Source organism: Hypomesus nipponensis, chromosome 9 (assembly GCF_054491055.1).
Source record: "Hypomesus nipponensis isolate SF chromosome 9, ASM5449105v1, whole genome shotgun sequence".
NCBI lineage: Eukaryota > Metazoa > Chordata > Actinopteri > Osmeriformes > Osmeridae > Hypomesus > Hypomesus nipponensis.
Window position 1 is genome coordinate 10,999,058 of NC_140369.1, and position 16,623 is coordinate 11,015,680.

Genomic DNA, 16,623 nt, shown 5'->3' on the forward strand with positions numbered 1-16,623 from the left:
ACACGCACACATACACACAGACACACTCCAGACTTTTGCATCTAGCCTCAGTCACTCAAATTCATGACATTTCGCCATTAGATGTTTACGTGCAAGTTTTTATTGAAAGAATCTGCAAATTAATCTGACCGCACCTTCTATGCTCTGAATAGGCTTAGCTTCAACTTAACAAAGCTGTTTGGTTTATTTGCAAACCAAAGAATTAGAGTACAGGCTAGCATAACCCACCATCATTAGTGGTGTGGGCTATTTCTGACAGGAATGTTGGACACCAGTTATATATTAGTCATAATGACAGTGTAATCCTGGGTAGGGTCCTTCACCTCTCATGAAGTACACACATATACACACACAAGCACACACACACTCCAGCTTCTTACTAGTGCTGTTTGTTCTCTGCTGGAGAGAGGGTTAATTTGGTGTTTTCTGTCCTGCTCTCCCTCACCTCACCGCCTCTTTCTTTTCTCTCTTCTCTCTCTCTCTCTCTCTCTCTCTCTCTCTCTCTCTCTCTCTCTCTCTCTCTCTCTCTCTCTCTCTCTCTCTCTCTCTCTCTCTCTCTCTCTCTCTCTCTGTCTCTGTCTCTCTCTCTCTCTCTCTCTCTCTCTCTCTCTCCCTCTCTCTCTCTCTTTCTTCCCCATCTAAAAGGGCTCTCAGTGTGGAGAGCACCAAACTGAGGCCTCACAGAGAAACCACATAATTACAAATCACAATAAAGCCCTCAGTCCTGTGTCCTTGCCAGCCAGAAGCTCAGCTGCATCCAGCCATGCTACTGCTCCAGAGACCCCCCCACCTTCTCGATCTTCCTCTGTCTCAATCTCGTTTTCTCCAGAGCCACAGAACTGCATGCATTCGTCCTCTTTTATGCAACTATCCTTCTCTTTTTTCTCTGTCATTCACTTCTATCCTCTGTTCGCCCTCTCTACTATTCTTTCCTATCTGCTGTCTCTCTTCTTCTATCTCTCTACCCTCCCCCCTCGCCTCTCTTTCTCTCCCATGTCCTCTCAAGTCGAGCCAAGGCTGGTGTCTCTGCATATCTGTGGCCAAAGCCAGATTACTGGCCATATGGGGCTCATTGGACTCAATATAACTAGGCTCTGTCCTGCTATAAGACACAGAGCTTTTCAAAATAAAATGGATGAATAGTGGTGTTCACCTATTATTATTCTTAATACTATTATTACTATACCATTCTTCTTATCTCCTGTACTCCTCTCTTCTCCTCCCCTCAAGTCTATCCCTACTTCCCACCACCAGCTAATCCCAGCCCTTGTTTTCTTACCCACGCCAAATGAAGTGGTGTTTAATCAACCCATAAAGCAGCAGTTCCACTCTTAATCTCTCTGTTGCTGCCCTATTGGACTGGAGCAGGCCAGTAATCTGTTCTCTAATCACCATCTTCACTGTCCTCACCCGCACACAGGCCACATTAGGGGAACGAAATCCAGGATAGTACGTGGGTAGATGGATATCACACACACATACATACATACATAGTATACATACTCTGCTGTGACATGACTTATTGAGACCACAGGGTAGTCCACCACAGAAAGCACATGGAACTAGAAAACCTCTAAATCCACCTTATCAGGACCTTATCAGTCCCCTGTTCACAGCCACACTCAACATCTCAAACTGGTTCCACCTGTATTCACAGAACACACACACATACACACAATTACCTAATGTGTAGCACACTGCCAAAGACTGTTTGTCCTCAAAGAGCCTTTATGCTGTCTATACTCTAACCTGTTGCTTCAATCATTTCGCAGGAACTCCAACTGAACCAAGCTGCATCATTAGAGTCCCTTTCACAAACATGCGAGCACATGCTTCAGGATTTTGGGAGAGTCTCTTTGTGCCTTGAGGGGAAGGTCCTGCAAGAATGCAGCTTCATTAGCCTGGAGGCCAGACAGTGTATCAGGTCAGACAGTATTAGAGCCTTAAACCAAAGGTGAGCCTCGAGGACAGGGGTCCCCAAACTTTTTTCTGCGAGGGCCAGAACATTTTTCCTTTCTTTAATGGTGGCCCGGGTCGGTCTGTAATAGAAAATTGCATGGTCTGGAGTGACTACCAGTATTATTGTGGAGATTTTATTATAATTTTAAATGTATTTAGTAGCTAGATTTGTTTACTATTTTATTATGCACAGTACATCCGTACATATAAACGCATATATAGCCTTTTAAAAGAGAATTATTACCATCGTAATTACCTTTTGTCATATTCATTGCTATTTTTTTATTTTAAAAATGTAAAAAGTATCTGGCATTGTTCAGAGGGCCGGTCCAAATGCGTGGGCGGGCAGTATTCGGCCCATGGGCCGTAGTTTGGGGACCCCTGCTCTAGGATATTTTCAAAATCAGGGCCAACAGAGTTCTGAAGAAACATTCTTGTCCTTGCTTGAGGCCAGAAAGACTATGATAAATACAAATGAAATCAATTATCTCCTACAAAAACACCTTTTCATCATGGGTATGGCTTTGAGACATACAACTTTAGACACTGCCTCACTAATTTATTGCAGCACCAACTTTATTTATTGCAGTGATTCAGTTTGTTACATAGGGCTAAACAGTTCTTATAACCTTCTGATCAAAAGGATATGATAATACAAGTTATTTTAGCCAAAACAGTGCTAGGTAGCCAAGTTTTAATTACAAATTGTCTCTGCTACACTATTTAGATGTGTATCTTATGACTCACTACTCCCACTTCCTAACAATCCCAATGACCTACTCTTATTATTCTACTCTCATACTTGGAGAAGCCATGGAAAACCATGGAATACCACCTGAGGTGGCATGAGGATAAATATCAACAGGCGTGCTTCTTGACAGCTGTGGTAGTAAAGAGTGTTAGCAAAAGTAATCTGTGCCCTCAGCAGCCAGCCATTCATAAAGTAATGTTAAAGTGTAACAGATGGATATTTTCCAATGGCAATAAAAGTTCCATTACGCAAACAGCAGTTAGCAGGTAGCAGTCAGTATCAGACAGACAAAGCTACACCCCTGGTTGGACCCAGACACATGGGGTCAGCCAAGAAGCTACCAAAAGAGGACTGTTAGATTACATTTCCACGCTTGTTACCTTAAATTCAATCCAGAACAGTAATTTAGGTCTGAATGATGAGCAGCACTGAGGTGAGACTCAAACCCTCATGTGTTCTTCTGCTTCCAGTGGATATTCTAAATACTGAACTCATTGAATAAATGGGTTAACTGTGATTTGAGGCGTGGTTAATGAGACTGGCTGACCAGTGGGGGGCATAGAAAGGCTGCCTGAGCACTACATCATCCTGTCCACCAATGTGTGTGTGTGTGTGTGTGTGCTTCTTTCATGGCTGCTCTTTGACTTGATTGTGAGAGAACAGCTAAGTGTTCCCTGTAGCCATGGTCAGACAATACAGTATCCTGTCCTCCTACACGCCTTACGTAAGATGACCTACTGAAATGATGAGGAACAAGCTAAAGGAGTTGCTAGCCTTGGGTCAGGTCACTGTGGTTCACAACACAGCACATCAGGCACATCAGGCACAACAGGGCCATAAGACACATCAAACACACTCACATGGTACTGTGCGAGGCAAAACAATCTTTTCTGGGCATTTTGGAAATCAGTCACTCCAAAACTTAGAAGAGTTACAGGCTGTAGCAGGTAGAGATAGGGTTGTGGGCAGTGGAACACATGTATCCTTATAACCTCTCTACTGTACTTCAGTCAACCTCCTCATCAATCTCTTTCTACACTCTTATTCTGCTTGCTCTAATTGGCTTTGGGAAGCAGGGTCAGGAGTGAAAGACCAAAAGGAGGAAAGGTCAAATAATAACATGGCAGAGTGTGTACAACTGAAACAGAAACAGAGAGAGAGAGAAAGAGAGAGAGAGAGGGAGAGAAAGAGAGAGAGAGAGAGAGAGAGAGAGAGAGAGAGAGAGAGAGAGAGAGAGAGAGAGAGAGAGAGAGAGAGAGAGAGAGAGAGAGAGAGAGAGAGAGAGAGAGAGAAAGAAAGAAAGAAAGAAAGAAAGAAAGAAAGAAAGAAAGAAAGAAAGAAAGAAAGAGAGAAAGAAAGAAGAGATGGTGGATCCAGCATCCATCTTTAGTGTGGGTTGCATTAACGATCTTTGCCTGAGAGGCGATTCAAATTATCCCCAGGAAATCTAAGTTTAAGAAAGAAAGAAAGAAAGAAAGAAAGAAAGAAAGAAAGAGTGAAAGAGGCAGAAAGAGAGAGAAAGAAAGAAAGTAGGGAAACGCTGAAGCTGTACAAAGACAACAAGAGGAAAAGAAAGATGCAGAGGATTGGAAAAAGATTGTGATAAGGAGAGGGAGTCAAAAAGAGAGTGTAGTATGGCTGTTGTAAGGAAGGCTACTGTTATATTTGGCCAGACTTTTGGTAGGCCACAGCTGCTCCTAACAGCCAGTGTGGCAGAAGCCTCAGCTGGAGAAATAAGGATAATTGCAAAGTGAAGCATGACCTTGTGCCCTGCTCAAACTGGTTGAAAAGTTTTGTTACACTAGACAGATTAATTTGGAACCGCATGTTGTTCCCAGTATTTTTTTTATATAGCTGCATTTGGTGTTAAACAAGCGGCTTGGCACACCAAGCAGACATCCCTTTGCTCACTGCTAGTCCAACCCACAACCTTCACCAGGGAGCACCTTTCAAATGTCACTGTTTGGTGATTTTGACCTGACAATTACAACCACAAAACGTCTCTTTAACTATTGTATTGCCATGCAAATAGTGGTTGTGAAACAACAAAGAGAGTGAATAGACAGATAGACCACAACACTACTGTGTTGTTACCACAGTAGACATCAGGACACTAGCGCAGAGTATTCAGTAAGATAACCTTGTGATTCAAGGTGTAATTCATGGTGTGATTCACGGTGTGATTCATGGTGGAGAAGGAGATCCAATGACATGGCAGTGTTGGTCAAATTTCAAAGGACCTTGGATATTGGGAACAGATAAAGTGATTATTCAGGGAATATTGTCTCTGTTGCGACCTCTTCACCTCGTATCTATGGCTACTGAAGGCTGCGTCAGGTTTCAGTTCAAACACAGAAACCCTGGGCTGTCTAGGTCCAGAAAGAGGTGAAGGGGGAGGTGAAGGGGCAGGTGATCCCACACTGACAGCACTATTACAGCACTACACCCCTCGTCTCTCTTCTCCCAGACTCTGAGTGGCACTGGCTACAACTCCTTTGAGAGCCCCCTGCCAGCCAGCATGTGTGATTAAAGCCATCCTGGGAGGACAGATAATCGAGGTTGATAAGAACACAGCAGCTGGGTCAGCCTCCCTTTCTTTCCCCCGCTCCTCAGAAATCCCTCGCAACTCGGGTAACTACACATCCCTATTCTGCATCTCCCCAACCATCGAATCGCCTCCCGATTCACGCTTCTGCCAATGTAAGGTATATATACTGGAGGTGTGGCTATGTGTAGAGATGAGGAGGGGCCATAGTGAGTGGAGGAAATAAGGAGAGGCACCTCAGACAGATGCTTGTCCTCTCTTGAGCCCAGATGCAGAGTAGGTGTTGACCGCATGGTCAGGTGACACTCTGGCCTCACTTCACAGACCACGTGTAAGGAACTCCAACGCTCTGGATCACGAGCATCAGCCACCTACCCACCCACCCGACACATCGTTCAACCACACAACTCACACACACACACGTGCAAATACAGACACACACACCCTCTTAAATATACAAATACACACACCTGATATAGAGCAGCCCTGCCCTGGCTGGGACAAATGGGCCAGGGATCACTCCATGGGGCCTCCCACACAGCACTGCTGTTTTACCAGCTGCTTTTATGGGGTGGAAAACAAAATAGCTAAGTACAAAAAGTCATTATGGTCCCACATTCTTCCCAAAACCTTTTCATAGCCTGAGGTGGGTGAAGGGCAGGGGGCTTTTAACAACACGACTAAGCACCAATTATGAAAATCACAATTGTATGAGCTGTTTTACTGTTATTAGAGGCCTCACTTATCTCAAATACTATTCTGGGCAAGTAACCAATTGCATTGTTGTGATTTGTACTTGTATAAGAGAGGCTACTTCTGCAATGTGAAAACTGTGACAGAGATTGGCAGCGACACATTGAAACACTGGTGCTTCTTCCAGGAAATACACCATTCATTCACAAGGCAGCAAAGGGTGGGGGGTGAAACAATTAATGTGAAAGGCCAAGGCAGAGGCAAGCAGCTTTCCCCTGCCCTCCAGGGTCAACAAGTCAGTGAGTTTTTCCAGCTGTGTGTCTGGGCCACTGACCTGAAACAGTGCTCACAGATTTAGGCACATAACTAGCTAGCTAAAAAAGGAACAGAAGATAAGAGATATATGAGAGCAGAGTCGGATACATCCCCCAACTTAAGTATGAGCTTGAAATATGTCTGGGAATGGTAACCAGCCAATATGTAGCCCTACAGTCAAATCAGCCAAATGACACCGGATGGGTGTGCTAACTTCCTGAGCCAGCCGAACAAAGGATTAGCATCTCGTTCTGTTTTAGTTGTTACAGCAGCCAGCCCAAAAAGGAAGTGAGAGGTTAAGGGGGGGGGGGGGGGGGGGTGATGGTTGAAACAGGAAATGACATCAACCCTCTGTTGACATGGCAATAGCCTATTCAAATTGAGAAAAGCAGGGCAGCAGAGGATCTCAACTTTAGATAACTAAGAACATAATTTATTTAAATACAGAGAGAAAAAGTACCTATCATCTCTAGGTAACCTAATATCGTGCCTTTGGTTATCAACGTCTTCACCAGGCGGTCTTTCCACCAATCCTAATCAAAGGGTTTAGAAGAGCCAGGGAGGAGAAACATGAGTTGCTTGAGCACATGGTTGGAAGCTTAATTTCCTCTCCATATTTGCAACCATGAAATAGTCTGGTATCCAGGGAGGGTGTAAGTGCAGACAGCTAGCTCTGATTAAGGTTAACAGCGTTTTGACGTAGGAAGTAATTTGTCGGCAGGAATTCCCTATTCCAATTAAATCAAAACGTCTCATTCTGAGGACAGTAATTTGATTTACTGCAGCCTATTTTGTGCCTTTTTATTAATAATGAAGTAATCTAGCAGGAAAGGTGTATAGAATGTATTTGTGTGTGTGTGTATTCATTAAAATGTCAATGGCTGCTTATCTACAGCCATGCAATCCTATCACAACAAATATACCTTTCAATTACAGTCTTGGCATCTGCAGTCTTTAGCTAAACCTGTGATGGCCTGGCCCAAGTTTTACCAGAAGAAATACAAAAGTTAGATGGAGAAATGACGCGTTGCTACGGTACATTTATAGAGAACACTAGATGTCATATTGAACAGCTAACAGAAACTAAGATATACCACCAATATACCTGTACCTTGCAGGTTAGAATACAAACAGGCCATGCACCACAGGGGCAGCAGAGAGGACTAAAGGTAGCACCACCCTATCTCCTTAGGAGACAGCTACGCCTTCTTCCTGTCTGGCTTCTAACAGGCTGACTACTGTATCTCCAAACTCACACTTTCAGCCTGCAGTGCTCCTCAGCTCAATAGAGCAGAGCCATAAAGCTAGAGAAGCTTCAAAACACAAGTACTCTAACAAGGAGATCGGAGAGAGAAGGCATGTTTCAAGAACACAGATACACACATGAAAGGGCCCTAGTAATCATCATGTCCAAGGGGGAAGGAAGAGAGGGAGAGATTTGGAGAGATGAGGGCTTAGCTGTTAACAATGGAAAGCAGTGAGGGAAATGTATTGAGCAGAGCCCCTCCACATAACACAGTCCTTGGACTTAAAGAGTTAAACACTGTTCCATCTCTAGACCCAACCCTGCCGGGCTCGTCTCCTATGAAACCTTTTCCTCTCCCACTCTCTTTTTTCAACTCCCCCTTCACCCACACACATCTTTAATCCTGATGTCCTCCAGGTAGTGAGGTTCTGACGCTTCAACTCCGACCCTGCCATTCATATGTGACCTTCCGGCTGTCTGGGTGGTGGTGGGGAGAGTGCAGGGTTAGAGTGCAGAACCTGCCATTTTGGGGTCGGTCTCTCTGCTCTTCTTCACATCCAGATTTGGAGAGGCAGAGCGACTGTACGGAGAATGTGTCCGCGAGGGAAGCCAAGAGCACGTCACCATTGTAGAGCTTCAGCTGCAGGTCGGCAGAAGCTGATGAATGGCCAACTTGGAGTAAGGCTGGGGGGTTGGGTAAACCGTTGGGGACTTTGGAAATGGTTTAAAGTGGTTTGTGTGTATATGTACGAGTGTGGGGGAGGGGGGGGGGCTGTCATTGAAAAAGGTTTCTCTAGACCTTGGGGCAAAAAATGACAGAATGAGTAAGAACAGGGTAGCTGTATTATGTATGGCTAAATCTGGACCCAAGTGACCCAAGTATGTGTATTGTCCCTTCTTAAATAAAATAAACATACATTTGTGATCATTACAGTGAAAATGTCTTCCCCTCTTTATTTCTTTTTATCTCTCTCACACACATATACTGTACCAACAGCTTGCAGAATCCCAATATTCTGTACATCTCACTTTCCTCCAGAACTATCAGAGGTAGAAAGGTTTCTGACAAATGGGCCTTGTCATGTTTCCTTGCCTACTACTGATGGTACTACTACTACAACTGCTGCTAATGCTACAAATGCTACTTGTACTACACACAACAAAACAACTCAAAAAGAGGAAGGAAGCCACTTGGACAGAAAATATGAGATCAGGAATGAACCATGAACAATAGACAGCTGTGAGAGAGAGAGAGAGAGAGAGAGAGAGAGAGAGAGAGAGAGAGAGAGAGAGAGAGAGAGAGAGAGAGAGAGAGAGAGAGAGAGAGAGAGAGAGAGAGAGAGAGAGAGACTAGGCTGGGCATCCAAGAGATCCAGTCGTGCATTACATAACCTTGCGTTACCTTATGTTATTAGAACAGTGTTACAATCAACCTCGTACTGCAGCTCACTTGAACCGGAGTTATTGTCTGACAAACATGGATGGATTTTTTGTGTAATCTGTATGCGAGTCTGACTCGTTTTGAGGCTGAATATTCACAATGGGTGATGTGTGGTGCCACGGGTGGGTTCTCAGATGTCAGTGTGACACCTTCACACACACACACACACACGCACACACACACGTGTGTCAGTGGGAAAGGTCAACCTGACCCTGTACATCCACAGAAGCCAGGCACTGGATAATCGTACTGTAATTAAAGCAGTATTATGGAAGCTGCTATGATGATGGGGGAAAACTCTTAAAAGGCCCATCAGGCCACTCTGACAGCAGGTTATGGAACATGTCTCCCAAGGTAAATGCCTCACTACACCAATTCCCCTGTATTATTATGACGATTATTATTATTATCAATTCAACCTTAATCATTTCATAGGAAAATGTAATCTTGGCTGCCCCGGGGATATAACATGGAGGGTTCAGTAACCAATACGTTATTCAGGGTCAGAATGAAATCCCCTTTCCAGTAAAAGTAAGGACCGGTTTAACAGATGAAACAGGTGACTGCAGGCTAAGGTCAAGGAGAGGTCAGCAACCATGCTGATATACATAGTTTGGATCACGCAGTTGATCAGGTTTAAATATCAGCTCTGTCAATCTCAGTCATTAGTGGCCCCGTAATTTTTTTTTACGAACACTACTTCAGATCATTCCAGGCCTACAAACATGATCCAATATTTTTAATTTATTTTACTTTTATTATCCCAGGGACAAAATACACAAAAACACACCAATCAAAAAAAGAACAATTAAGTCCTTCAAGAACAACTATACTCTATGAAAAAGTAATGGAGTGAGAATGGGGAAATGGATACTGTGCTGGGCAAAACGTGACATTGAGACAAAATGATTGACCATCATTTCATTACATAGCAATACCCATAAGGTTAAAGAAGAACTTCTATGTAGTTACACTTTGTTACGGTTACAAGTGATTATACAAAAGTGAAACTTTGGTGTGGTTGGGTTTTCCAGGGGTAAGTGGATGTTAAGTTAGTACAGATGTTGCTTTAGTAATACCACCTTCAACTGTGCCTTTACAAAACCCACTTCACCCATCCACCCCTGCCCCATACTGTGCATTCTTACATTTTTTTGAAAACCGAATCCACTAACACTTAATACCATTGAATTACACAACAATTACTAAGTACCTACAAGGTTTTTACTATAGGTATTGTTATATAATTACATGGTAGTTCATGTAACCTTAATGTATAGTGGTGTTGCTATGTGGGGAACAAACTAGCTGCCTGTGGGGAGGGGCAAGGGGGGAGGGGGGAGGGGGGAGGGGGGAGGGGGGAGGGGGGAGGGGGGAGGGGGGAGGGGGGAGGGGGGAGGGGGGAGGGGGGAGGGGCGCAGAACATATAGAACAGTGAGTCTGACTTTGAGCCCTGAATCTTTAATGGATGTAATGAGTTGAGCCTTAAGAGGCTGTCATAAATCTGTCAAACTCAAGAACATTCTAAGATGTCTTTATGCACAGTGGGTGGCTAACTCAAGCAGAGTTCATAGAAATAGAATGTGACTGTGCATGAAAGTGAGGGTGAGATGTCATGCAAGCAGGTTGCTCAAGGTTGGCAAACCTGCATACCTGTAGAACATTAGTCAGTTTTGTTTTAAGCAATATTTTTTGAAAAGTTTAACCTTCATGGCAATGTGGACTGATTTCCAAGTATTTCTGTGTCACTGCGTTTCTCCCGGAATTTTAAGGTTCACCAATCCAGTTCTGATTGGTTGCTCTCTTTATTTACCCATATCAAGGTAAGTCAGCCTGGCCGTGTATGGCTGCTGGAACAATGTGCTACAGGTCATTGACTCACATTAGTTACAGCAGGTGCTTTATCTAATGGTGGAGTTGAGGGCAGCCTCAAACAACTGGGCTTCAGGTCTATTGCAACATCCCTGATCGCTGGGCTTCAGCTATCCAGGATCACTTCACTGGAATAGACATGCTCTAGTTCCATCAACTTGGCCAAGCTGAAGTGTGAAATGGGGGGTATTCTGTCCTGATTCCTCAGACACTGCGATGATGTGTAAAGGAAGGGTATAAGAGGAAGTGTGGATTGAAGCAGGTTTGGTGTCATATGTCTGCCTTGAGGTTAGGAAAATCCCAACTTGTTTGTGTGACATTGTGCTTACACTCTCTCTCTATACACATAAGCAACAGAGTTCTCTGAAAGTATTTTTTTTCCAAATACCCAATACAATACTTACAAGCCTTCTATAAACAGACCTTCAGCTTTAAAACCATCAAGCTCTTATTGTAAACTTTCTTCAATGGGGTAATGTGCTCTTTACTGTTCTACTGTTTGGGACACTCACGACTAAAACAGCCTTGGACAATACTGTCTTCCACAAGACTGACCTGATTCTCTTAGAAGGCACTGCAATGTATTGCAATATGTCTGTACATCCTCACCCTAAGCAGGTGGTGAATTTGACCAGAATGCACTACCATGGGTTTTGTATCATCTCATGGAAACAACAACCGCTGTTTCATTTCAAATGACTATAACCAACATAGCTGCCATGTTGGATGCAAAACCAACCAGATAGATAAGGAGGAAGATGTCTAAGAAATCCTTCGTCGGTAGTCTGACTCAAATAGGGTGCACTACATGATTATTTAGATTATAACGCTTTTGATATTTATACAATTATAGTTCCCAATCTACACAATATTTTTGTGCATTCATTATTTGCCTACATGCTGTAAATGAATGGATATGAATGCCTCAGACCAGTTGTATGTACAGTATGGAGGGGGGGGGGGTTGCTACCAAATCTCACCCCTTTATGTCTGTGTATACAGAGGAGTCGAATCGTACAGACATGTCCACCTCAAACTGCCTCTCATTTGCACAGTTCTTGTAACTTGTATTGGTGACACTTAAGTACAAAAAACTTCAGAATAGGTTAATTAAACAAGTGTGTCAGATTGAGGCACCAGGTCAGAGAAGGGAGGGAATTACATGTTGTTCAGTCTCAGATGTGAAAAGAAACCGTTGAAAGTGTGCTTGCTGTTAATAATGAACACCTGAGCCCCAAGCCACAGGTACAGTATGAATTCCTTTCTGTTGCATTAACCTGGTTGTGGGAAGTGTTTCGCTAACAAGGACTGGAATGATGACACTCATCAGGCAGTTACTCTTTGGCCTTACTGTAATTTAACAAGGATAGAATCATCACATAAAAAATCTTGTTTTGGCATGTTGCTACTAAGAAGGTAATTGTTTCGTAGTTAGCATAGCATTACAGGTAAATTGTTTCGTGATAGTGTTTTTTTCTTCATACAAAAATTCAAATCTGACAAGGAAAAATTGCTATAGGACTGTCACTTTTGACATAGTATCCACTTGTTTTAATAACTCCCTGAGAGAGCTGAGGCTGGAGCAGTAAAGGTTCTTAAGTGAGGTTGATGTGTCTGGTTAGCCTTCTCTGCTTCCTAAAAGGACCCACTACTAACAACTTTGTAGGACCAAGAGATTCATCATTTCCTTATGTCTCCCCCAAAATAGCAGCTAGGTCCATCCATTATCTCAGGCCCCACGGCCCCCTGCTCACGTGTGTGTGCTTCAGAGACAGAAGGAGGTTCAGATCAGAGACATGTACCACCAGCAGCCAGGTTGTTCTTCCTGTTGTCTGGAAGAGAGGGGGTGAGGCTTTTCTCAGCTGTTCTGCATGTTTCCACGGCAGCAGATGGAAAAACTAAAAGGGCTTTCTTGGAGGCATGATGTAGCACCTCTGGAAGGATGTCACACTCCTCCTTCCACACTCACAGTCTGAAGGCTGCAGTCTGTCTGCACACTCACAACTTAAAACTCCCAGGCAGAAAATCTATGCTAAATAGTATGCCTTGAAGAGTTTTTCTTATTATTATGTTATTTAGCAATAAACCAGTTATAAACCAGTATCTTACAGTCACTAAGCATAAAGATTGATTAGAAGGATTCAAATAATCATATATGGATCAAACCCCACACACACTGTAATAGTGGATATGATTTGTCTTACACCCTTGACAAAATAGCACAGAGAACATTTTGATTGAATGGTTAATCAGAATCAGAATTGTGTTTAATTGCCAAGTGTTCACAAACAAGAAATTTACTTTGGTGGGCAGGTGCACATTGAATTGGCAGAACATATTGAATCCTAAAATCTTAGTGTGTATGCTATCCTTACATATACAACAACAAAAAATATATGTAGAAAAATGTATAACAACATACTGACAGAACTATATAATATACAAAATAAAAATACAAATATGAGAGTGCAGTAGGGCTGTATGTGGTAAAGTGACAGAGTGTCAGTGTAAGTTTGGGGCCTTGATAATAAGGCTGGTTGCGGAAGGAAATAAACTGTTCTTATGGCATGAGGTTTTGGTCCTGATGGACCGCAGCCTTCTAATGTACTTTAAAGTAAGAGTGTGTGTGTGTCTGTGTGTGTCACAATAAGTTCTGAAAATAGAAAACCAACCTCAGATTGCTGTCAAACAAGGGGCCAGTCCTTCAAGCCTTTCATTATCACCTGGCCAGCAAGCCAATGATTAACAATTTCCTAAGACATTACAGATCATACATAACGTGACTGTAGGTAAGCTTGCTGAGAGGTAAAGAGTTGGCCAAGGGCATGAATGTATGTGTATTGATAATAATAGGATTCTAATACTCAAAATGCAGTTAACCACAGGCCACCGGTTGTCTAATTACAAAACAAAGCTCCAGAATGTTTTCTTATCTAACTTGGCCGGGTTTCCCAGATTTGTTAAGAAGCTCTTAACGCTAAGAGCTTCTTAGGAGCGTTTCTAAGAAGCTTCTGAACGAATCTGGGAAACCCGGCCCTTATCAGTTGTAAGGAACTCGACATATACATGTTGTAGACATGTTCTATGACAAGAACATATCTAGTCATAACATGGGCGTATCCAGCCCTATTTTGGGGGGACTTCATTTTTTTTCATATTTTAAATCTAAATGTGTTAATTTGTCTTCCTAAAACCCACTAGAGGAGGGATATTTTCAAATAATTCTTCTGGGGGAACATGCCCCCAGTCCCGCCTAGTTTTGCTGGGTCACAGGAAAAATAATAGGTTTCATCTAGGGGCTTAGTCCCCCCAAAAGTGGGAACCTAGATTTGCCCCTGGTCATAAGCCCATTTCCAACCTTCAACATTTGTCTAAACTGTGCAGGGTATTTTGTTTTGGTGTCCAGCATGTTATTTAGGTTCTAGTGTAATCAAAACATTCCATTACTCAAACAGTGTTAGAATGAGGGCAAAGTACACTGGGAACAACACTAACCATCTCAGGGGCATAGAGGGTGGACCAAACCTTTGCCCTGGCACATGAGAGTGTGACCCAATGACTCATTCCAGTCCATTGATCATGACATGCACAGACTGGGGCACTGGTTGGTTCAAAAAATGGTAATGCAAAAACACACACCTACACGCGTGCACGCACGCACGCACACACTGCATTAAAAACTAACTTGGTTGCTGATAGATTTCTAACATGTTAGGTAATCTACAATCTACTACTATAATCTACAAGCAATGGAGCGGTTGGCTAGCTAGATACATTTGACTAATAAGACAACTTGAAACCAAAGGACGGAACTGAACACAAGTAGGCCTAGACCACAATAGGTGCTTAATTGCCTCAACCAATATCCATAATTACCTACAGTGCCACTTCAGGTTGATAGAAGGCATATAAAGAGTTTATTAAACAGTTAAACTCAAAATAATCCCAGAATCCCAATACGGTCATATTCTTTTCTTTGACTTGACACAATACATCAAATTCCAGTGGTGTGACCGTGGCGCACTCCAAAACATGTGCGGGCTCTGATTACAGTAGGAGTTGTGCTTGAGATGCTTGTAAAGTTATGTTGATGGAAACGTCTCCCAACACTAATCATTCTCCGTTTAAAATAGAAAACCTCATGTGACAATTAAAAAGTTAATGTAGGCTAATATATCAACCGTAGCCTACCCCAACAACATTGTATTGCAACTATAAATGTCGCTATAGTCACATAAAGTAGTCGATCACTAGACGATTGTAAAACCTTCTCGTGAAACATTGGAACATAAGTTATCATTTTGAAATACATACCCAATAAGAGCAGTTTCACTTCTCTGGCAGCTTTGTCTCTATCGTCTCGAAGGTTTTTGTCAATCATTTTGGACCTCTCGGCCGCGGCTTTATCTTCCTGACTCACTGTACAACCCATGGTTCCAAGTGCACGCTTCAGGACTGCTGCTTTTCGTAAAATATTACAGAGAAAAAATATCTTGGCGACACTGGTGTGCCTGGAAGCTTTTACTTAAAAATAACAGCTGTCCCTAAGCACTGGAGTTGAGAAATGCTACTTCCCCTTTGATAAAATAGATTGTATATGTGAACATTAAAGAGTAGCAAATTTCAGAACTGACAATTTCCAATTAATTTTTAATGGATTTCAGCGTCCAAATTTCTGCTCTTCAGTTGAAAGCTTGCCAATTGGACACATTAAAACGCATCTGTTATAACAAGGTCAGGAACTATAAGGAACTTTTACGGAAAATTGTCAGTAATTAATCCTTGTCAGCTTCGCAGGTAACACCATAAGGGCCACGAACTTCAGCAAAAGTATTCCAGCTGTTAAAACTGAGCAGATCGGATTCCGATGCCAATGGCCTTTCAATTAAACCACATTCACACACCTAACTGTGGTGCAGTAATCGGTTATCTTCTTTTTTCAAATGTTTTAATACAATCCTTTATAATGCACGATTGCCGTTATGCATTATGTCCTTTCGTATAGATTTATCACGTTCGAAGCCACACCCGTAAGTTCCTTGCTGCCCGACAAGCTGGAGACAGTTCTGTCACCTCCCAGCTCAGCAGCGCCAGCTCCGTACAAAAACGCCCACTTCGCTTGCTTTATGGGAATTGTAGTCTAGTAGGATCGCGCTCGGTACATCACGGGAGCAAAATGAAGGAACTAACGTTTCAGAAATTTAAGTTATTGATCATATTTAAGGCAGACTTTCTTGAACTATATTTTTATATATTGCCCTCATCTGTCTTCTTAAATGGTATCAATTTTATAGTAGCCTAAGCGTATGAAACTAGCCTATAACATCCACATTCCGTCAATTGTGGATTTATAATGCCACCTTGTGGCTTCAGCAAGGTTATTGCTCATTTAAAATAAATAAATAAATAAATACTTGGCCAACCGGCTTTATAATATGTTTTCCTTTTTCAGATATTCGTGCTTTATGGATTCTACTGACTTTATTCCTAATGATCCACTATACAGACTATATAATTAGGGATATACAAACATTGACAACGTTTGATTTTTGGATTCCAATGTTTTGGTATATTAATTAAGTCCCAAATTTGCCAAACACTTACACGCTGGGCTGCAACATTAACAGAAATGCTGATAGAAAGTGTCTCATCAAACATAGGCCTACTACTTCCAGATAAGCACTTCCCTCCTGAGAGAGATTGCGTTCAAGTTCATTTCAGAAAAATATGTCTTATGCTCTAATTGGCATGAATTAAAACTACAGAAACATTCATTTTTTTGTTCCATAACAATAATTGAC

General features: G+C 42.4%; 1 protein-coding gene across 1 annotated transcript in view; it reads right to left on the bottom strand.

Annotated features, from left to right (window-relative positions):
* LOC146272888 (guanine nucleotide-binding protein G(i) subunit alpha-2-like) overlaps positions 1 to 15,874 on the bottom strand; it is a 45,671-nt gene extending 29,797 nt beyond the window's left edge. Inside the window, exon 1 of the mRNA XM_084705496.1 lies at positions 15,137 to 15,874. Coding sequence (XP_084561622.1) covers positions 15,137 to 15,254 — 118 coding nt within the window. The 5' untranslated portion in view covers positions 15,255 to 15,874. The remainder of the gene's footprint in view (positions 1 to 15,136) is intronic.
* Between the last annotated feature and the right edge of the window lie 749 nt (positions 15,875 to 16,623).